We start from the raw sequence: 23,092 nt of genomic DNA, 5'->3' as shown, positions 1-23,092 counted from the left end.
GGAACTGTCGTTTGGAATTTAGTTTCCGCCTGTGAGACATTTTTGACGCACGTATTACTTAAACCAGACCGTAAACCTGGTCGCTACCAGGTTTGTTCAGAAGGATTTTAGCAAATTATTTGAGCCACATTGATGGAACCGAATGCAAGCTGAAATTAGCGCCTGGATCTGATTTAAACCTGGATCTGATTTAAACCTGGATCATAGTTAAACCTGGATCTGATTTAAACCTGGATCATAGTTAAACCTGGATCAGATTTAAACGCATTTGTAGGAACGGCCTCCAGGTCCTCTCCAGTGTTGTGTGTGTGTGTGTGTGTGTGTGTGTGTGTGTGTGTGTGTGTGTGTGTGTGTGTCTGTGTGGACTCACAGGTGCGGACCAGGTCCTCTCCAGTGTTGTGGTTTCCTGGTTCTTTGTACTTGGCGACAAACTGCTGAGGCAGAGAGAAGCTCACACACAGAGTCACCATCTGAGGATCTGAGAGAGAGAGAGAGAGAGAGAGAGAGAGAGAGAGAGAGACACAGGCTGTGTTCGGAATGGTATACTAGCATACTGCATACTAGCATACTCAATGAGTATATACTGCATACTACCTACTAAATTCACAATAAGTATCCGAAAACCAGCCAACCATTATGCATACTGCATACTGCCTCCCACTGAACCACAGACCATGCAGCACCTCCTGATATGCCCCCTGCTGGAACAGCCCTGCACATCAACGGACTTGGCAGAGTTCAATGAGAAGGGACAGCAATGTGTTCAGCTGTGGTTGAACCATGTTATATCCTGAGGACTATGAACCTCACCTGTATAACATGTACGACTCAGACAACGGTGGTAACTTGAGTATTTATTGTTCTCTACTGTGGAGCCCCACGTTAGATTCAACACACAGAACAACATGGCCTCTTAAATACCCAGGATGCATAGCGTATACCCAGGATGCATAGCGTTAACAAAACCATAGCAACAGTGAATACATCACATCTCCTCCCCCCTTACAATAAATGTCCCATTTAACATCAGCTAGAAAATCTTCAAATAACACCATAACTATATAGATGCCTGTAACAAAAACAATAACAATCCTGGGGTGAGGGTAGACCACCTCAAACCCCTGACTATACCCATGGAGATTATTCTGCTCCAGTTGAATTGGGTAAGTCAAGCTATAATTCCAAACGATCAGGAGGCCGCCGCTGTCTTTCAGGATATCGCCGTGCAGCTGGAACCTCAGGGTCTCTGTGTCTCTGTAGTGGGCTCGGACCAGAGGCAGAATCAGGCGGAGGTGTTACAGTCTCTTTGATTGGAGAGTCAGGTGCTGCAGCAGCAACCTCAGGCTCAGGCTCAGGCATAAAATAATCTGAAACTTCTGCAGGTAGATCAAGAGGCGGTGTATCGAGAGGGTCCTTGGCAAGCAGCGGGGTGTGTGTTGGAGCTTGCAATAGCTGGTCGATGTGCCTTCTCCAGACGATGTCAGTAGCAGTTTGAACCGTATATGATACCGGTCCAGTCTGTGCAATGATGGTGGCAGGAATCCACTTAGGTCCACTGCAGTAATTCCTTGCCAACACAGATTCACCTGGAGTGAAAACTCTGAACTTGGTTTGTCCTCTTTGTTGGATTTGTTTCTTCTGCTGCTGTGAAACTGTCTCTTTCACTGACGTTGGCTTCAGGAGGTCAAAGTTGGATCTAAGCTCTTTTTGTAGCAACAAGCTGGCAGGTGATACTTTTGTAGTTGCATGTGGCGTGTTGCGATACGTCAGTAGGAATCTGTGCAGCCGCTGATGGAGGGTTCCCTGTCCTTGTGATGCCTTTAATGCATTTTTCATCGTTTGCACAAACCTTTCAGCGAGGCCATTCGATGACGGGTGATAAGGTGCTGATCTTATGTGCTGTATGCCATTTGCTTGCACGAAAGCAGCCATTTCCTGGGACACGAACTGTGGTCCATTGTCAGAGACGAGTTGAACGGGACATCCAAAACGGCTGAACATTTCTCCCAACTTCTCAATTGTCTTTCCTGTTGTGGTGGATCTCATGATAGCCACTTCAGGCCATTTACTGTGTGCATCCACAGCGACAAGTAGCATTCTGTCCTCAAAAGGTCCTGCGAAATCAATATGCACACGATGCCATGGCCTTTCTGGAAAGCTCCAGGGGTGCAGAGGAGCTAGTTGAGGATTGTTCCTGATTTTCTGACATGAGGAACAGGCTTTTGCTATCTCCTCTATCTGTCCATCCATATTTGGCCACCAAAAGTAGCTTCTTGCTATTTCCTTCATCCTTACTATTCCACTGTGTCCTGAGTGGAGCTGCTGCAACACTGGTTTGCGTAGTGTTGGTGGTATAACCACTCTCCTTCCCCACAGCAAACATCCAGACTGCACCGTCAGTTCCGCCCTCCTCGCGAGGTAAGGTTTCAAAGCACCGTCGTTGCTGCCAGAGTGGCCCTTTACAACAATGTCCAAGACAGCTGACAAGACCGGGTCATTGCGTGTGGCCTTCTTCACTTGTTCAGCTGAAACTGGCGCATCATCCACCTGACTGAAATAGGCAACGTGCTCAGTGTGCAACTCTGGTTTGGTGACAGGGAGTGGCAACCTTGATAAGCCATCGGCGTTGCAATGTGAGTCTGCTTTACGATACTTTATGACATATGAATGCCCAGACAACAGCAGCGCCCATCGTTGCAGACGGCTTGCGGCGAGAGACGGTATCCCGGTATGTGGTCCAAGGATGGTTGTAAGAGGTCGGTGATCGGTAAGGAGTGTAAATTTCCGTCCATATAAGTACTGATGGAATTTACGAACGCCAAAAATGATGCTTAACGCTTCCCTCTCCAGCTGAGCATAATTGGCTTCGGCTTTGTTTAAAGTCCTTGAAGCAAAGGCAATGGGCCTTTCATCCCCATTTGGCATTATGTGTGAGATAACTGCACCCACCCCGTATGGAGATGCATCACAGGCCAGATGGATTTGGAGTGACGGGTCATAATGGGTTAGGACCTCTGACCCCACTAACACATCCTTTGATTTCTGAAAAGCCTCCTGGCATGCTTTATTCCATTCCCACGCCTTGTCCTGGCGGAGTAAGTCATGTAGTGGCTTTAGTAGCGATGATAGATTTGGGATGAAACGACCGTAGTAGTTGAGCAGCCCTAGGAACGAACGCAACTGACTGACGTTCTGGGGTGGCGGTGCATCCATGATGGCTGCGACCTTGGATGGGGCCGTGTGTAGGCCCTCGGCACTAATGACATGTCCCAAGTACTCCACAGAAGAGCGGAAAAAGTCAAATTTTTCCTTGCGAACCCTGAGTCCATATTCCTTTAGTCTTTGAAGAGTGGCGTCCAGATTATGAAGGTGCTCGGAATCGCTGGCCCCTGTGCAAAGGATATCGTCTAAATAGCACTGAACACCAGGCAGGCCACTGAGGATTTGATCCATAGCACGTTGAAACAGTGCTGGTGCTGATGTGATTCCGAAAGGTAATCGGCGGTACCTGAAGAGGCCCTTGTGCGTTGTGATAGTTAGCAGCTCCTGTGAGTCTTCATGCACATGCATTTGCAAATAAGCTTGATTAAGGTCTATTTTACTGAACTTTTGACCCCCACTAAGTCCAGCAAACAGGTCCTCAATATGAGGGAGTGGATACTGCTCTACAGATAGCACAGGGTTAACTGTTACCTTAAAATCCCCACAGGTCCGGATTCCTCCATCCTTCTTAGGCACTGGCACTATCGGTGTCGCCCAATCACTGGTAGTGACTGGCTCCAGTACTCCACTCTTCACAAGAGCATCCAAATCAGCTTCCACCTTGTCTCTTATAGCATATGGTACCGATCTAGCTTTCAAAAACACCGGTTTGCTTTCAGGCTTTACATGTAGCTTTACTGTAATGTCCTTCATGCTTCCTAACTCGTTCCGGAAAACCTCTGTGTTTTTTTCCAAGACAGCCTGTAGGCCTGTGGAGCCGTTTGCTATCATGCGTACTGCTTGCCAGTCCAGCCTTATTTTGTCTAGCCACAGACGTCCCATCAATGCTTGATAATCTCCATTAGTTATGTAAACAGGGAGCTTTTCAATTTGTCCATTACACTGGACAGTCACATCCGTCATACCCCTCATCGGAACGGGCTCTCCTGTATATGTTCGAAACTTGGTGTCTGATGCTCGTAATGGGAGGTGCTTCATGACTTTCTTGTAGACTCTATTTGAGATGATTGAAGCCCTTGACCCAGTGTCGATCTGCATTTTCACTGGAAGTCCTTCCAGCTCAGGGGTAGCCCAGTAGCAATCGGCGCCCTCATCCATGTTTAGTACTCTGAGAAAACTTATTCTCTCCTCCTCCTCTGAAGAGTCACTAGCTGTCTTTCCCTGCTCAACGGTACGGACATGTCTTTTCTTTTTGTCATAATCAGTGTTTTTCTTGTATCCAGACTTTGTTGACCTTTCAGCGCTCTTTTTGTTTCTACAAGCCCGCTCTACATGCCCTTTCTTTCCACAATGATGGCAGTCCTGGTCCTTACACCAGCACGTAGATGCAAGATGTCCTGTTCTCCCACAACGAAAACATGGACCCTGGCCACTTTGCTCCTCACTACTGACCTTATGCACTCGGCTCGTTGTATGTAACTGCTGGGCTTCCTTTGCTGCCATTTCCATAGTCACACTGATATTGACAGCTTTCTCCAGCGTCAGATCACTGACTGTCAGTAGCTCCTTTTGTGCCGATTCATTACTCAAACCGCACACAAGACGATCTCTCAATGTGTCATTTAATGTTTGTTTGAAATCACAATGTTCAGCTAGCTTCCGTAAAGCTGCAACATACAGGGTAACAGACTCGCCTTCTTCCTGGCTGCGTCGGTGGAACCTAAACCTCTCAGCAATAACTAAAGGCTTCGGTGAAAAATGGAGGGCTAGGATATCAACTATCTCCTCATATGTCTTGGTACCAGGCTTTGTCGGCTGTAGCAGGTTACGTAACAAATTGAATGTCTTAGGGCCCATAATAGTCAGGAATGTTGGAACTATCTTGTCATCATCAATGTCATTTGCTATGGTGAAGTAGTCAAAGCGCTCTGTATAGCTAGACCACTGTTCAATACTCTCATCAAAAGGTCCAATATTACCAATAATTCCAGCCATCTTCTTATTTTTCCTTAACTGTACCTTGATATCTTGGTCGCTCCCCTCCTCTTGCTGCTCCATACACAGCGAGCGGGATGCACTTTATCGTTGCTCCGGGTGCAGGCTAATAGCATTGGTGGCTAACGAAGCTAGCCCAGCAACCGAGCAAAACACACGCCGAAACTTCTTCCGGTCGCGCACACGTCGTGGATTCAGACGTCCTCGTCGCCAATTTATGTTATATCCTGAGGACTATGAACCTCACCTGTATAACATGTACGACTCAGACAACGGTGGTAACTTGAGTATTTATTGTTCTCTACTGTGGAGCCCCACGTTAGATTCAACACACAGAACAACATGGCCTCTTAAATACCCAGGATGCATAGCGTATACCCAGGATGCATAGCGTTAACAAAACCATAGCAACAGTGAATACATCACAAACCACATCTAGCCAAGCCTGTAACTGACTCTCTTGTGGACACGAAAAGAAGAAGACTGCCTCCCAGAATGCCTCCCAGAATGCATTTCGCCGGGAGCGGCGAATTTAAACCTCCATTTTAAACCTCCATTAGCTAAAATATGTAATTTTGGCTTTACAAGTGTTAACATGTCATTTTATGAAGTTTTAATATGTTTTCAGGCGAGAAAGTAACCACATATATTCCCAAAATGTGTCCAGTTTACCAAAATAACCCGTTTATATATCTGATCTGACGATTTTTTGCGTCTTCTGTTCGCTAGCTGCGTTCGTAAATTCGCCCTGGAAATATGATCAGCACTCATGGAATGCCTCTTGTCCAATCAAATTACCTGGTCCCTTTATGACGTTGCACCCAGTGTGCGCTCCGGCGCTCTCAGAGCGATTTTTACTTCTCCCTTCATCCAGGACACCTTGTGCATAGTCTACCCACAAATAGAGTGCTCCAGGCACAGGCATATGGATGCTTAGGGTCATGGTCCTCTTGCTTACGGCCATACCAGTCTGAATACGACCTGTCGTAAAAAGTTTGGGATAGCAGCGTGAGCTCTTGGAATTTGTTTGTGTGCATGAGAGTTAAGTGTTTGAATATTTGCGTAGTTTGTGTGAGTGAAAGGAGAGTTAGTGTGTGAGAGTTTATTCCCCCAGCAGCTTGCTGTTAGGGGGGATATTTTTGTTTTTTCGTTTTGTTTGTACTCGGACGGCTCAATATGGTAAAGGCACGCGGAACGACAGACGACACGGCTAAGAACACGGACACAGGCAAGGCGAAAGAAGGAGAGAAAGAGAGAGAGGAGATGGAGAGACAGAAAGTGAGAGATGAAATAAGAGAGGAGAGAGAGAGAATCGCGAGGAAGAAACAGGCGGCGGAAGCGAGGGCGCAAGCGGAGAAGGAGGAACGAGAGGGAGAGAGGAGAGAGGAGCGAGAGGTGCCAGCCTACAGCAAGGAATTGACGGTGGCGGTGGAGCTGGTCGGCGAGGAGAAGGTGACCATGATGGCGCTGCTCCGGGCGACGAAGGAGGTGTGCGGGCTCGTCATGGGCTGCAGATACATAGGATTAAATAAGTACGAGATCACGATGAGCCATCCGAAGGGGAAAGAGAGGCTGCTCGACGGCTTCAAGATCAACGAGACGAGGGTCATGGCGAGGGAACTGTGCGGGGACGAAATGGTGGTGTCCTTCATCGGACTGCCGGTCTACACAAAGGACGGGGACATTCTAAGGAAATTAACAGACTGGGGGGTGCACGCGGTCTCCCCGATAAAGAGGAGGATGTGGCCGGGGACCAGCATATGCGAAGGAACACGGTTTGTAAAAGTGAAATTGAATGATGTTGTAAAATCGCTGCCGTACTCGACCAAGTTCGAGACGGACAATGGGTCTGATTTCTTTCGGGTGATTCATGACAGACAGGTGAAGGTGTGTAGGATGTGTCTGCAGCCAGGGCACATCCTACGGGAATGTCCCGAGTTCAAGTGCAGAAGGTGTGGGCGCAGCGGGCATTATGCGAGGGAATGCGCGACTTTTGAAAACAAGTGCAGGGGGTGCGGGGACCTGGAATCCCAATGCAAGTGTAGGGAGAGGGAGGAAGAAGGGAAGGGGGGAAAGGGGGGAGAGGAAGAGAAGGGAGAGGGAGAGAAGGGAGAGGGAGAAGAGGGAGAGAAGAGCGAGGGAGAGGAGGAAGAGAAGAGCGAGGGAGAAGAGGAAGAGAAGAGCGAGGGAGAGGAGGAAGAGGGGATGGAGGAGGGAGTATCGTTGACAGCTCAGACTGTGTCAGAGACTCAGAGCACGAGGTGGTCGGGACTGACAGGAGAGAGTGGGATGGGGGGGGGCATGGGATCGAGCCTCGACAGCTTTATGGGGGTAACCCAGGCATCGTAGTTGCAAGGGAGCGCACAGACGACCGGGGGGAGAGGTTCCCAACAAGAGCCTTTGCCCCCGAGAGTCGCGCGCCCGAGAGAAGCACAAGAGGCAGGCAACAAATCAAAGGAGGGAACCCCCATGAACTTACGGATACGAGGGGCCGTATCAGTAAGCCCCCCCCCGAAAGCATCTGAAAAGATGTTAACAAACAGTGACGATGGGTGCGGGGAGCAAGACGAGTCTGAGCTGTTGACGATAGTGGGAGGGAGGAAAAGGGCGCTTTTAGCGGGGAAACTAAAGCGCAAATCAAAGCAGCAGAACGTGGAGGGAAAGAAGAAATGAAATAAAAAATGGCAGTAAACATATTTATCCTTCTACACTTGTTTTCAATGGTCACGCTTTCCTCCATAAACATCAATGGGGTTTTGAAGCAGAGTAGAATAGATTTATGTTTAGTGTCACAGGGGATAGAAAAGGAAATAGGAGATATACAACACAAATTCACGGGGTACAGCGATCACGCAGCAATCACGTTTCACTTAGGGGGTAGGCACACAGGGAAAGGGGGGGGTGTGTGGTGTTTGAACACGAGGGTATTAGGGGAGAGTGAGTATAGGGATATGGTGAATGAGCACATTAGTGAGCGAATGAAGTGTGGAATGTATGAAGAGAATGTGTGTGAATGGTGGGAGTGTGTTAAGAGACAGGTAAAACAATTAAGTATTAGTTATTGTAGAAAACGAGGTCAGGATAGAAAGAGAAAAGAAAGTGTATTGAGAGGGAGGATGGATGAGGAACTAAAAGAAATAGACAGGGACCCAGATAGAAGCGTAGTGAAATACATGGAGATTAGGGGGGAATTAGAAGCGTATGAAAAGGAGAAGTGTAGAGGGGCTATAGTTAGGAGTAGGGCACAGTATACAGTAGAAGGGGAGAAATGCACAGCGTTCTTTTTAGGGTTAGAGAAGCAGAAGCAGGGGAAAACATACATAGAAGAGATAGAGAATGAGAAAGGGGAGATAGTGAAGGACTATGTAGGGGTTTTAGAGACAGTGCAGGAGTATTATGAGAATTTATTCAAAAAAGGTAGTGTAGACAATGACAGTGTAGGAGAAGTTTTAGGGACAGTTAATAATAATAATAATAATACATTTTATTTATATGGCGCCTTTCACGGCACTCAAGGTCGCCGTACAACAACAAATCTAAAAACAGCCACAAAATTCAAAACACAAAAAACATAGAAATATACAGTATAAAACATAGCCAGCAGCAGAGCAGCACGGGAAAAGCAAATCAACAGGGATACGCCTGCGTAAACAGGTGGGTTTTGAGGTGAGTTTTAAATGAGATGATAGAGTCAATGTTCCTGATGTCGGGGGGGAGGGAGTTCCAGAGGCGAGGGGCGGAGCGGCTGAAGGCTCTAAACCCCACGGTGGACAGACGGGCTGGGGGGACGGTCAGGTTGATGGAGGAGGCAGACCTGAGGGACCGGGTGGGAATGTTGATGTGGAGGAGGTCGGACAGGTATGGAGGGGCGAGATTATGGATGGCCTTGAAAGTGTGGAGAAGGATTTTGTAGTTGATGCGGTGTTTGATGGGGAGCCAGTGGAGTTGGTGTAGAATGGGGGTGATGTGACTGATGACAGGGGTTCTGGTGACAATACGGGCAGCAGTATTTGAGCATAGGTTAGCAGATAGTGACAGGGAAGGGTGTGATAGGGATTTATCAGAGGGGGAGGTCACCTTAGCCATTCAGAGCTCAAATAATGGCAAAAGCCCGGGCTCTGATGGCTTACCAGGTGAATTCTACAAGTGTTTTAGTGCAGTGCTTAGTAAGATTTTGTTGAAGGTTTATAAGGAAATGGAAAGGGTAGAGAAGGTTAGTGAGTCGATGGCAACAGGGTTAATTACTTTATTATACAAGAAGGGTAGTAAGTTACAGTTAGGGAATTACAGAGGAATTAGTTTATTGAATACAGATTACAAAGTGTTAGCGAAGATTTTAGTCAATAGGATTAAGTCAGTAGTAGGGTCCATAGTGTCATCGACTCAAGCGTATAGCATACCAGGAAGAGATATAGCGGATACAATAGGATCAGTCAGGGATACAGTGAAACACATGAAGGAAGAGGGAGGGATAGTGTTGAGTGTAGATTTCAATAAAGCTTTTGATAGAGTAGAGCATGAGTTTATGTTTAGGACGTTAGAGAAGTTTGGTTTTGGGGAGAGGATAGTTCAGTGGATTAGGTTACTGTATAGTTGTGCAAAGAGTAGGGTAAAGTGTAGTGGAGTTTTGACAGATAGTTTTAGTTTAGAAAGATCAGTTAGGCAGGGTTGTCCGTTGTCCAGTCTGCTGTATAGCATTACAGCAGAGCCACTGGCGACGTTGTTAAAATCAGACAAACACATTCAGGGTATACATATTCCAGGGGGTGGGAGGAGTTTAATACATCAGTATGCAGACGACACAAACATAACAGTTAGGGATGTAGACAGTGTGAAGAGAGTAGTCAAGTTATTAGAAGTATATGGGAAAGCATCAGGGGCCAAAATGAATGTAGAGAAGTCAGAAATACTGTGTGTAGGGAGTGTAGACATGAGTGAATGTGATTTACCTTTGAAAGTGGCAAAAGGAATGATAAAAGTGCTAGGAGTGAATGTGGGTGTGAATGAAAAAGAAGCAAGGGATGTAACATGGACAGGGATTTTGAACAGGGTGAAACAAACACTGAATTCATGGAGAAGGAGAAAACTGAAACTAAGGGGAAAGGTGACGGTAATAAACTGCCTGATCCTATCAAAGGTGAACCATGTGTTGAGTGCACTAGATTTACCTTTGTGGGTCACGAAAGAATTGAATGGGGTGATAAATAGTTTTTTGTGGGATAGCAAGCAGGCACTAATTAGGCACGGGGTGTTAACAAATAGTTATAAGAATGGGGGGTTAAAATTGATAGATATAGAAGTGAAGAAAAGGGCACTTAGGGTCAAAATTGTGAAAAAGTTTCTGTATGGTAGGGATGAATATTGTTGGATGGGTTTCTTTGAGGATTATTTGCACAGATATGGAGAGTGTGGTGTGAATGGTCTTTTAATGGTTTTTAATAAACCACGGTATGAGGGAATGTCACTGTTTTATAGAGAGGTGTTTGAGGCATGGGGGAAATATTTAGAGCAGGTAAGGTACAAGTGTGTAGGGAAAGATGAGGTTTTAAATCAGCCCATCTTTTTTAACCCCAAGATAAAGTACAATAGCAAGATGATAGTTAGTAAGCACTTTGAACAGGCAGGGTTTAGACAGGTAAAACATATAGGGCCAGTTTCACAGACAAGGCTTAAGCCTAATCCTGGACTAAAAAGCATCTTCAATGGAGATTTTACATTGAAAGTGTGATTTAGTCCAGGACTAGGCTTAAGCCTTGTCTGTGAAACCGGCCCTAAAGTGTCAGAGAACAATTTCAAAACAGAGCAGGAGATAGTGCAGGGAATAAGGGCAGTGAATAGGGATATAAGAATAGGTGGGATTGCAGGAGTGTATAATAGAATCAGGGACAGTATAAGTAGGGAATGGAAAACGTTAATGTTAGGACAGGGAGAGGCAGGTGAGGAAAAAAGGATGGTAGAATTAAGGGTAGAAAGGAAAGGTTTAGAGGTCAAGTTTGAGGATGTGAAAACGAAAGGGATATACATGGATTTACTGGGTGATGGGTTGGTGAGGCCAGCGTCAGAGAAGGTGTGGGAAAGGGTTTTTGAAGGTATTGATGTGGGAAAGGTATGGGCAAATTTGGGTGTGAAATATAATAGCGTAGAATGTGAGCACAATGATTTTAAGATTAGGCACAATAGGGTTTACACAAATGTTGTATTGCACCAAATGGATAGGAATGTAGGTAGGGTATGTGATGTATGTAAAGGGAGGGATGAAAATTTTGACCACTTTTTTGTTGAATGTCCAAGTTTGTCTGTCTTATTTGTGAAAGTAAAGGGGTTGTTAAGTGTACACTGTGGGGTTACCGTCATGAATGAGATTGAATGGAAGGAATTGTTATTGTTTGGGGTGGTGGGAAAAAAGAAAGAAGTGAACGTAGATTTGGTTAATTTTTTGTTGAGTCACGTAAGGTATGCAATTGTATGTAGGAGGAATGTAGCACATTATGAGGGGAAAGTTACCAGGGTGTGGGAGTTGTTTGTGTCACTATTTAAAAAGGATGTTAGGTTAGTGCACACACTGGGGAAAGCAGATTTTGGTAAACACTTTGTCAATAATAGCACTTTGGTGACTATTACAGGATCAGGGATGTTAGGTTTTAATATAGAGGATTAGTATCTGTGTTTGGTTTTGAGTCAGTGTTTATGTTTGTTTTATGTTTTTTCTGATTTGACCAAGGGCTGCCAGGCATAGATAAGACCTGGTATGCTACTTGGTCTTTTTTGTTCTCGTCTTTTGTCTATTCTATGTCTGTCCCACATTCTGTGTTGTGCTGTCTGTCATGTCTCACTGTGTTATTTACGTATCGTATCTGTATGTGTTTTGTGAATAATGTAAATAACCAACTGAACAAATTATCTGTGAAATGTATTTTTGATAATAAAAGATAAAAAATAAAAAAAATACGCCCGATCTTGTCCGACCTCGGAAGCTAAGCAGGGTTGGGCCGTGTTAGTACCTGGATGGGAGACCGCCTGGGAATACACGGGGCTGTAAGCTTTTCGTTCTTCCGCGTTACCGAGGAGAGGCGCGTGCAGCGGCCGAGGAGAGTGCACCCTTTCCGGATAGACATTTATGCATGCTCTCGGGGTTTGAAACATAACTTCCCGGGGTGCCAGTGGGTTGGTTGATGGCTCAAAATGACCGTATAGCGATGGTGGAGTTAGCAAAGTAGTATTGTGTTTTTACCACCTTCCTAGACGGTGTTATTCACGGACAAATACGGTGCCCGGGGCACACTCTTTGCGGGTTAATAACGTCGCTTTACCGGGGCTTACAGTGAAAATTCAAATGTGTCCGGACAGGGGAGAGGGGCGGGATCGTAAATCACTTTGAATGGAGTCGATTGGAGACCCCCATCGATGTCGACACTGCTTGGAGTGAATTTAAGCATTTGACGCATGTTGAACTCCCTGTTCATTGAGTTAGAGTTAGTTCATTGAGTTAGTTAATTAGTTGGTTAGTTAGTTAGTTAGTTAGTTAGTTGGTTCTACAGCTGCACAACAGCGGAGAGAAATGCGCTACAGAGAGTCGTGAGAACAGCACAGAAGATCACCGGCGCCCCCCTCCCCTCTCTGGAAGAGCTGTACAACACACACTGTCTCAGGAAGGCCTCCAAGATCTCCAGGGACCCGACCCACCCTGGGCACGTACACTTTATCAGGCTGCCCTCGAAAAGGAGGTACAGGACCCCGGCCGCTAAGACAAACAGACTGAAGAACTGCTTCTGAACACAGCAAAGGCCTAAGTTCTGGGCCCAGGACAGTCCGGACGGATTGTATGGCAGCTAGTGCTGAGGCACAAACATGTACATTTCAAGCCTGCAAACTGTGACACTTTAAATAACGTGAAAAAATACTATTGTGCAATATGACAACCCTAGTTGACTATCTGTGCAGTATAGTACAGTGGATTGTGTACATAGCCTTTATTTATGTAAACCAGCTCCTTACCTTCTTGTGATTTTATTCTTTTTCTAAAAGTTTTTTTTTTTTAAGTGTAGTGTTCTTTCCTAACACCAGGGGAGCCACCCCTCTTAAATTTCGTTGTTTGGTACCTGTACTGTAGCAATGACAATAAAGTCCATTCATTCATTCATTCATTCATTCATTAATGAGATTTCATGCATTTCAAGTGGCATATTTGTAATCATGACGATGTAGTCATGTCTAAGAATGCATTTCACCATGTTAATGTTAATTATTGTTAATTCCCAGTATAGTGAAAATACCACCGCTCATCCGTGATCAGACTTAGCTGGGGTGCTGCAGCTGAAGAGTATCAAATAGAGTGCAAGAAAGCAGCATCTGCACACTCAAATATGTGCAAAAAACGATGTTTATTGCAAGCTTTCGGTCCCCAGGCTATCGGACAATGTAAACAAAAGCTGTATGACAAGTTTGTATGACGCAGTTTGACGAGGCTGAAAGCGCACAGGGTTGCCAGATGGGATTGACAATTTACAGCCTAAACTTTCTATAACCTCAAAATCAAGTAGCCCATTCGGCGGTAACCCGCCCCATCTGGCAACCCTGGACGCAACTCTGCAACCCTGGACGCGAAATGCATTTTGGGAAATAGGAGCCGAGCTAGTGTCCATCATAACTGACTTCAATTTTACTGGAAATAACTGCTCGCCTACTAAATTTCTCGCATACTCAAATCTCGCATACTGTACAGTTCGAACGTACTACATACTCAAAATCTACGTCATATCTAGTATGAGTAGTATGCTAGTACGCTATTCCGAACACAGCCACAGAGTCACCATCTGAGGATCTGAGAGAGAGAGAGAGAGGGAGGGAGGGAGAGGGAGAGGGAGAGAGGGAGAGGGGGAGTGTGTGTGTGTGTGTCTCACCAGGCTCTTTGAACCAGTGTGACTGTGGGGGCACCAGGTGTGTGTGTGTGTGTGTGTGTGTGTACATATATATACTGTATGTGTGTGTGTGTGTGTGTATGTGTGTGTGTGTGTCTCACCAGGCTCTTTGAACCAGTGTGTGGGCGGGGGCACCAGGACGCAGCGCCACCAGAGGCCCAGCGTGCCGTTGAGCCTGAACATGGTGTCGCTGTAGCTGCGCTCATCACCGTCCCCGTGCAGGAACTCCTCACGCAGCTCAGACACGTTCTGATTGGCCGCCGCCGCCGCCTCCTGCCCGGCCCCCGGGTGGGCGGAGCTACGGTACTGGTACCAGTGCTGTGTTCCCACGGCAACCGACAGGTACACGGCCGCCAGGAGGCTCAGGACGGAGCCGATGACCAGCGCCGTGGCGTAGCGGTTGTCCACCATGGCAGCTCAACACCGGGCGACAGCAGGGTTCCCACTCCTTCTGAAACATCAAATACATTCAAGCACCTTTCAAGGACTTTCAGTGACTTTCAAGGACTTTCAGCGACTTTAAAGGACTTTAAAGACTCAATTCCCTCAAATTCAAGGACCCAACACGGCCTAGTTTGAGACAGAACTAGTTGACGGTTGTCCACCATGGAGGTTTACACTGCAAAACGTCAGCTATCAAAAACAAGAACAAAAGCAATAAACTGGGGTAAATGTTTCTTAAAATTAGCAGAATGATCTGACAGAACGGCAACATTCCACTGATCTGGGAGAACAGCAACATTCCACTGATCTGGGAGAACAGCAACATTCCACTGATCTGACAGAACAGCAACATTCCACTGATCTGACAGAACAGCAACATTCCACTGATCTGACAGAACAGCAACATTCCACTGATCTGACAGAACAGCAACATTCCACTGATCTGGCAGAACAGCAACATTCCACTGATCTGACAGAACAGCAACATTCCACTGATCTGACAGAACAGCAACATTCCACTGATCTGGGAGAACAGCAACATTCCACTGATCTGGGAGAACAGCAACATTCCACTGATCTGACAGAACAGCAACATTCCACTGATCTGGGAGAACAGCAACATTCCACTGATCTGACAGAACAGCAACATTCCACTTGCCAAGATCTTCATAAAAACAAGTAGAATATATCTTAAATAAACAAGCAGCATATATACAAAAAAACAAGCATATTGGCCTTGATCTAAGATATTTCAGCTTACTTTGATTTACTTTTTGCAGTGCACCGGGCGGTCTGTCTGGCTGTGGGCTGGTCTGTGTGTATGAAAGAGTGTGTGTGTGTGTGTGTGTGTATGAAAGAGTGTGTGTGTGTATGAGAGAATGTGTGTGTATGAGAGAGTGTGTGTGTATGAGAGAGTGTGTATGTATGAGAGAGTGTGTGTGTATGAGAGAGTGTGTGTGTGTATGAGAGAGTGTGTGTGTATAAGAGTGTGTGTGTGTATGAGAGAGTGTGTGTGTGTGTATAAGAGTGTGTGTGTGTGTATGAGAGAGTCTGTGTGTGTGTGTGTATGAGAGAGTGTGTGTGTATGAGAGAGTGTGCGTGTGTATGAGAGAGTGTGTGTGTGTGTGTGTGTGTGAGAGAGTGTGTGTGTGTGTGTGTATGAGAGAGTGTGTGTGTGTATGAGAGTGTGTGTGTGTGTATGAGAGTGTGTGTGTGTATGAGAGAATGTGTGTGTGTATGAGAGAGTGTGTGTGTATGAGAGTGTGTGTGTGTATGAGAGAGTGTGTGTGTGTATGAGAGAATGTGTGTGTGTATGAGAGAGTGTGTGTGTGTATGAGAGAGTGTGTGTGTGTGTATGAGAGAGTGTGTGTGTGTATGAGAGAATGTGTGTGTATGAGAGAGTGTGTGTGTGTGTGTATGAGAGAGTGTGTGTGTATGAGAGAGTGTGTGTGTGTGTGTATGAGAGAGTGTGTGTGTGTATGAGAGAATGTGTGTGTATGAGAGAGTGTGTGTGTGTGTATGAGAGAGAGTGTGTGTGTGTATGAGAGAATGTGTGTGTATGAGAGAGTGTGTATATAATATATAGTGTGTGTTGTTATGAACAGAGATATATATACATATATAATATCTGTGTGTAGTTATGAACAGAGATATCTATACGCAGGGCTGCCAAGTTTCACCAAAAGTTTGGAGTGAGATTTGGAGGTGGAGCGACCCAAAACTGCGCACGTTTTGGCAGCAGCGGCCCCTCTCTCCCACCCAATTATTTGTGCTAGTTTCCTGCTGCAATTGTACATGTTGTTCATAATAAACCAGCACAAGAAATTAAAATAATGAACATTTTATAAAACAAGACAAAATATGAAATCTTAATAAACAGCCTACAGACTCTAAAAGAAAATTGGGCCCCATCAACAGGATGGGGTCAGCAGCAGAAAGACCCTTGGTCATCATCTTATATACAGTGCTTTGCTCATAGATGGCTATCATGTTATACAGTAGGCTACATACCAGGGTTTTTCCTGGGTCAGAATGAGGGCTTGACGGTTGATCTTGTGCGCGCGCAGCGCTCCCAATTTTTGGGGGAGGGACCCCCAATTGTTTTATTTGTAAAACAGTTACCAAAACTGAGTATTTACTAGCTAATTGGCAAAAGATTGGCGTGGTGCATTGCGGCGATTGCGTGAGACTTGGCAGCTCTGCTATACGTATATAATATATGTGTGTTGTTATGAACAGAGATATCTATACGTATCTATGGTGATGAAGGCTAGCTAAAGCTAACTCGACTGCCATGCTAACGCAACAGCTCATTTTCTTGCATTAAATCTTAAATTGAGACTAAATAGGATCCACCCCATGTTAAACACCATCTAACCCTAACCCACCCCATGTTAAACACCATCTAACCCTAACCCACCCCATGTTAAACACCATCTAACCCTAACCCACCCCATGTTAAACACCATCTAACCCTAACCCATGTTAAACACCATCTAACCCTAACCCACCCCATGTTAAACACCATCTAACCCTAACCCACCCCATGTTAAACCCCATCTAACCCTAACCCACCCCATGTTAAACACCATCTCTGTGGAAAGGACAACACGTGTTTCAGTTGGATTACGACAATAATCTGGAAAACCTTTCCACTTACTTTTTAGCACTCCTTTCCGGGTAGTTAGTGGGCGTGGCTTTGACGTCACGATGACAGGAAACGTAGTCAGGTATGGGAATTGTAGTTCTTAATCACAGTGGTAAATCACAAGTAACGCTTTGAAGGTGATCACTAATGATTAATCAAAATAGATTATACTTAAAGTTTTAAAACACTGTGTGATTTAATCAACTGGTTTCACAAATCAAAAAAGTACATGTATACATGCATTGACTAGAACAAAAAGTACAGCATATGTAATCACCAATAATATCATATGCATATTATGTGCATGATTCCTGATGGACAACGAAGTAAACCATTCCTGAAAAGACAAGAGGCACAAAACAATATTCTGCACAGAAATAAACGAACACTTTGAAAAATCAACAGTTCTTCATGAGCGGCCTAACCCTAACCTAGAGGGCAGTCTCCTCATACTAACTGTACTGTGTTATATTCCGGCCGCTAGAGGGCAGCCTCCTCATACTAACTGTACTGTGTTATATTCCGCTAGGGGGCAGTCTCCTCATACTAACTGTACTGTGTTATATTCCGCTAGGGGGCAGTCTCCTCATACTAACTGTACTGTGTTATATTCCGCTAGGGGGCAGTCTCCTCATACTAACTGTACTGTGTTATATTCCGCTAGGGGGCAGTCTCCTCATACTAACTGTACTGTGTTATATTCCGGCCGCTAGAGGACAGTCTCCTCATACTAACTGTACTGTGTTATATTCCGCTAGGGGGCAGTCTCCTCATACTAACTGTACTGTGTTATATTCCGGCCGCTAGAGGACAGTCTCCTCATACTAACTGTACTGTGTTATATTCCGCTAGGGGGCAGTCTCCTCATACTAACTGTACTGTGTTCTGGCCGCTAGAGGGCAGTCTCCTCATACTAACTGTACTGTGTTATATTCCGGCCGCTAGAGGACAGTCTCCTCATACTAACTGTACTGTGTTATATTCCGCTAGGGGGCAGTCTCCTCATACTAACTGTACTGTGTTATATTCCGCTAGAGGGCAGTCTCCTCATACTAACTGTACTGTGTTATATTCCGCTAGGGGGCAGTCTCCTCATACTAACTGTACTGTGTTATATTCCGCTAGGGGGCAGTCTCCTCATACTAACTGTACTGTGTTATATTCCGCTAGGGGGCAGTCTCCTCATACTAACTGTACTGTGTTCTGGCCGCTAGAGGGCAGTCTCCTCATACTAACTGTACTGTGTTATATTCCGCTAGGGGGCAGTCTCCTCATACTAACTGTACTGTGTTATATTCCGCTAGAGGGCAGTCTCCTCATACTAACTGTACTGTGTTATATTCCGCTAGGGGGCAGTCTCCTCATACTAACTGTACTGTGTTATATTCCGCTAGGGGGCAGTCTCCTCATACTAACTGTACTGTGTTATATTCCGCTAGGGGGCAGTCTCCTCATACTAACTGTACTGTGTTATATTCCGCTAGGGGGCAGTCTCCTCATACTAACTGTACTGTGTTATATTCCGCTAGGGGGCAGTCTCCTCATACTAACTGTACTGTGTTATTTTCCGCTAGGGGGCAGTCTCCTCATACTAACTGTACTGTGTTATATTCCGCTAGGGGGCAGTCTCCTCATACTAACTGTACTGTGTTATATTCCGCTAGGGGGCAGTCTCCTCATACTAACTGTACTGTGTTATATTCCGCTAGGGGGCAGTCTCCTCATACTAACTGTACTGTGTTATATTCCGCTAGGGGGCAGTCTCCTCATACTAACTGTACTGTGTTATATTCCGCTAGGGGGCAGTCTCCTCATACTAACTGTACTGTGTTATATTCCGCTAGGGGGCAGTCTCCTCATACTAACTGTACTGTGTTATATTCCGCTAGAGGGCAGTCTCCTCATACTAACTGTACTGTGTTATATTCCGCTAGGGGGCAGTCTCCTCATACTAACTGTACTGTGTTCTGGCCGCTAGAGGGCAGTCTCCTCATACTAACTGTACTGTGTTATATTCCGCTAGAGGGCAGTCTCCTCATACTAACTGTACTGTGTTATATTCCGCTAGGGGGCAGTCTCCTCATACTAACTGTACTGTGTTCTGGCCGCTAGAGGGCAGCCTCCTCATACTAACTGTACTGTGTTATATTCCGCTAGAGGGCAGCCTCCTCATACTAACTGTACTGTGTTATATTCCGCTAGGGGGCAGTCTCCTCATACTAACTGTACTGTGTTATATTCCGCTAGGGGGCAGTCTCCTCATACTAACTGTACTGTGTTATATTCCGCTAGGGGGCAGTCTCCTCATACTAACTGTACTGTGTTATATTCCGCTAGGGGGCAGTCTCCTCATACTAACTGTACTGTGTTATATTCCGCTAGAGGACAGTCTCCTCATACTAACTGTACTGTGTTATATTCCGCTAGGGGGCAGTCTCCTCATACTAACTGTACTGTGTTATATTCCGCTAGAGGGCAGTCTCCTCATACTAACTGTACTGTGTTATTTTCCGCTAGGGGGCAGTCTCCTCATACTCATATATCTCAGTGAAGGTAGGACTCTTTTGGTTTGGAGGCGGAACGATAGCCGTCAGTGTTGGAGCAAGGGGGACGCGTTTGGGAGGGGGACGCGTTTGGGAGGGGGACGCGTTTGGGGACGGACAAGGCTTGTTGTTAAGAGACGTTGCTAAGGGAAGTGGATGTATTCAATGTACAAAGACGATATGAAAAGTCAAATACATCCTAGCTGTCAATAATATTTTCGCTTGAGTAGGATTTATGTTCACGTACGAACAGTTTGGATAAAGCGATGTTTCGCTTGAATTTAGGTCATGCGCATTGGCTAAAGGGATCTGTCAGACACGTAACCATAGCGACGACAAAACGTAAAGATGTTTACGTGTTAGATAGATAGATAGATAGACTTTATTTGTCATTGCTACAGTACAGGTACCAAACAACGAAATTTAGGAGGGGAGGCTCCCCTGGTGTTTAGGAAAGGAAAAAGAAACACTTTTTAGAAAAAGCATAGATGCATAAAATCACAAGAGGGTAAGGAGCTGGTTAACATCAATAGAGGCTATGTACACAATCCACTGTACTATACTGCACAGATAGTCAACTAGGGTTGTCATATTTCACAAGAAAGTATTTTTTCACATTATTTTAAAGTGTCACAGTTTGCAGGCTTGAAAATGTACATGTTTGTGCCTCAGCACTAGCTGCCATACAATCCGTCCGGGCCAGAACTTAGGCCTTTTCTGTGTTCAGGGCCTTGACGGCCCTGTGGTAGAAGCTGTCCTTTAGTCTGTTTGTCTTAGCGGCAGGGGTCCTGTACCTCCTAGTACCTCCTGTTACGTCACTTACTTAATCTAACACTTTTATTGTAATTAAACGGTGAACGAAATCAGTGTAGCTGTTTCTTGTCTTTATGAATGAGTTAACATTATTTATTAAAAATCCTTGAAATGACTGAGATCAAAACTAACAATGTACATTGAATGAACAACCCTTTGTGACTGCGCTTACGTCATCTGATACCCTGCAGTACTGACTTATAACCACATGAGGGCGCCATCATCACGGCCACATAGCAGGCCTCTCTTCAATATTCGACTGAATTAAAAGAATGAGTGAGTGTTGACATGCACTCCTCAATATGTAAATCATTAGTAATTTGTAAATCCCACACAGTTGGTTTTCTAGCTAGCCAGCTAGATATTTAACACGATACAGCCGCACCTTTTAATTGAGAAGTTAAATGGGCTTAATATCCTCCACCCCCTCATTATAAAATGGTATCACTCCTTTTTAACTAACCGCACACAGCGGGTCAGTGTTAATGGCACTCTTTCGGAACTCAGAACCATAAGCACTGGTGCTCCACAGGGTGTAGTCAGTTCCCCTGTGCTCTTTACTTTATACACAAACGAGTGCAGAAGCACCTACCCTAGCAATCGCATTATTACATTTTCGGATGACACTGCCATCCTTGCTTTAATTAAAAAGGACAGTGACCTAAATGACTATTATTCTGAAATCCAGAGGGTTGTTAAATGGTGTGATGCTAACTGCCTTGTTTTAAATGTTAAGAAGACTGAGGGGATGGTGTTCGACCCCAGAGGTGTTGGGGACCACAGGCCTGTGGTCATCCACAAACAATCCATCTCGCACGTCGCCTCTTACAAGTATCTTGGGGTTTTCATTGACGAATCACTCACCTGGAGCACTCATGTAGACAGCCTTTGTAGCAGATTACAACAACGACTACACTTCCTACGCCGCCTTAGAGTTCATGGTGTTGACCAAAAATGTATGCTACTCTTCTACCAGTCTGTCTTGAGAGTCTCATCAGATACGGCATTACATCTTGGGTTGGTAACCTATCTGTACAACTAAGGTCCAAACTGGTCTGACTGATGCAGACTGCATGGAAGATCATAGGGGTGAAAGACCACTCATCCCTGCAGTCTATTTTTGAACAGGCTACTCTCAGACAGGCTAATAGAATCCTCACGAATCCCTCCCATGTCCTACATGCAGAGTATGAACTGCTGCCCTCTGGGAGGAGGTTCAGAGTCCCCCGCTCTAGATTCAACACATTTAAAAATTATTTTATTCCGGTTTCTGTTCAACTTTTAAACTGCACCAGATGAATGTGAACATATCTTGCTTATCGTTTTATTTCCACTCTTGTCTTAATCAGGGCTGCCTTCTGTCTGTGTTCGAACATTCTGTATTGTCTGTCTGTCTGTCTGTCTGTGTTTGAACATGCTGTTTTGTCTATCTGTCTGTCTGTCTGTCTGTCTGTGTTTGAACATGCTGTATTGTCTGTCTGTCTGTCTGTCTGTCTGTGTTTGAACATGCTGTATTGTCTGTCTGTCTGTCTGTGTTTGAACATGCTGTATTGTCTGTCTGTCTGTCTGTCTGTGTTTGAACATGCTGTATTGTCTGTCTGTCTGTCTGTGTTTGAACATGCTGTATTGTCTGTCTGTCTGTCTGTCTGTGTTTGAACATGCTGTATTGCCTGTCTGTCTGTCTGTGTTTGAACATGCTGTATTGTCTGTCTGTCTGTGTTTGAACATGCTGTACTGTCTGTCTGTCTGTCTGTCTGTGTTTTAACATGCTGTTTTGTCTGTCTGTCTGTCTGTGTTTGAACATGCTGTATTGTCTGTCTGTCTGTCTGTGTTTGAACATGCTGTACTGTCTGTCTGTCTGTCTGTGTTTTAACATGCTGTTTTGTCTGTCTGTCTGTCTGTCTGTGTTTGAACATGCTGTACTGTCTGTCTGTCTGTCTGTGTTTGAACATGCTGTACTGTCTGTCTGTCTGTCTGTGTTTTAACATGCTGTTTTGTCTGTCTGTCTGTCTGTCTGTGTTTGAACATGCTGTACTGTCTGTCTGTCTGTCTGTGTTTGAACATGCTGTATTGTCTGTCTGTCTGTCTGTGTTTGAACATGCTGTACTGTCTGTCTGTCTGTCTGTCTGTGTTTGAACATGCTGTTTTGTCTGTCTGTCTGTCTGTGTTTGAACATGCTGTACTGTCTGTCTGTCTGTCTGTGTTTGAACATGCTGTATTGTCTGTCTGTCTGTCTGTGTTTGAACATGCTGTACTGTCTGTCTGTCTGTGTTTGAACATGCTGTACTGTCTGTCTGTCTGTCTGTCTGTGTTTGAACATGCTGTACTGTCTGTCTGTCTGTCTGTCTGTGTTTGAACATGCTGTACTGTCTGTTGGTCTGTGTTGGCTGCTGAGGGGTGTAAGGCCAATACACATTTCCCAGTGATGGGACAATAAAGTGACTTTTGACTTTGATATCTCACTGAAGTTAGTCTTATTGTGCATGTCAACTTTTGCTTTGGTGCTGGTCGGCAGGAATGAGCCGTCAGTGTTGGAGCAAGGGGAAGGGGGACGCATTTGCGAACGCACA

At 45.3% G+C, this 23,092-nt stretch overlaps 1 protein-coding gene across 1 annotated transcript in view; it reads right to left on the bottom strand.

Moving 5' to 3' along the window:
- Nucleotides 1-14,486, bottom strand: part of LOC308164925 (claudin domain-containing protein 1-like) — a gene marked incomplete at both ends in the record, with an annotated part of 18,582 nt that extends 4,096 nt beyond the window's left edge. The window contains 2 exons of the mRNA XM_080538997.1: nucleotides 371-478; nucleotides 14,177-14,486. Of these exons, the coding sequence (XP_080395123.1) occupies nucleotides 371-478; nucleotides 14,177-14,486 (418 nt within the window). The remainder of the gene's footprint in view (nucleotides 1-370; nucleotides 479-14,176) is intronic.
- Nucleotides 14,487-23,092: the final 8,606 nt, after the last annotated feature.

This window comes from Nansenia antarctica, assembly GCF_963989245.1.
Source record: "Nansenia antarctica genome assembly, chromosome: 9".
NCBI classification, from domain to species: Eukaryota; Metazoa; Chordata; class Actinopteri; order Argentiniformes; family Microstomatidae; genus Nansenia; species Nansenia antarctica.
Note: the sequence above shows the minus strand (reverse complement) of the source record. Positions and strands in the feature narration are given on the sequence as shown.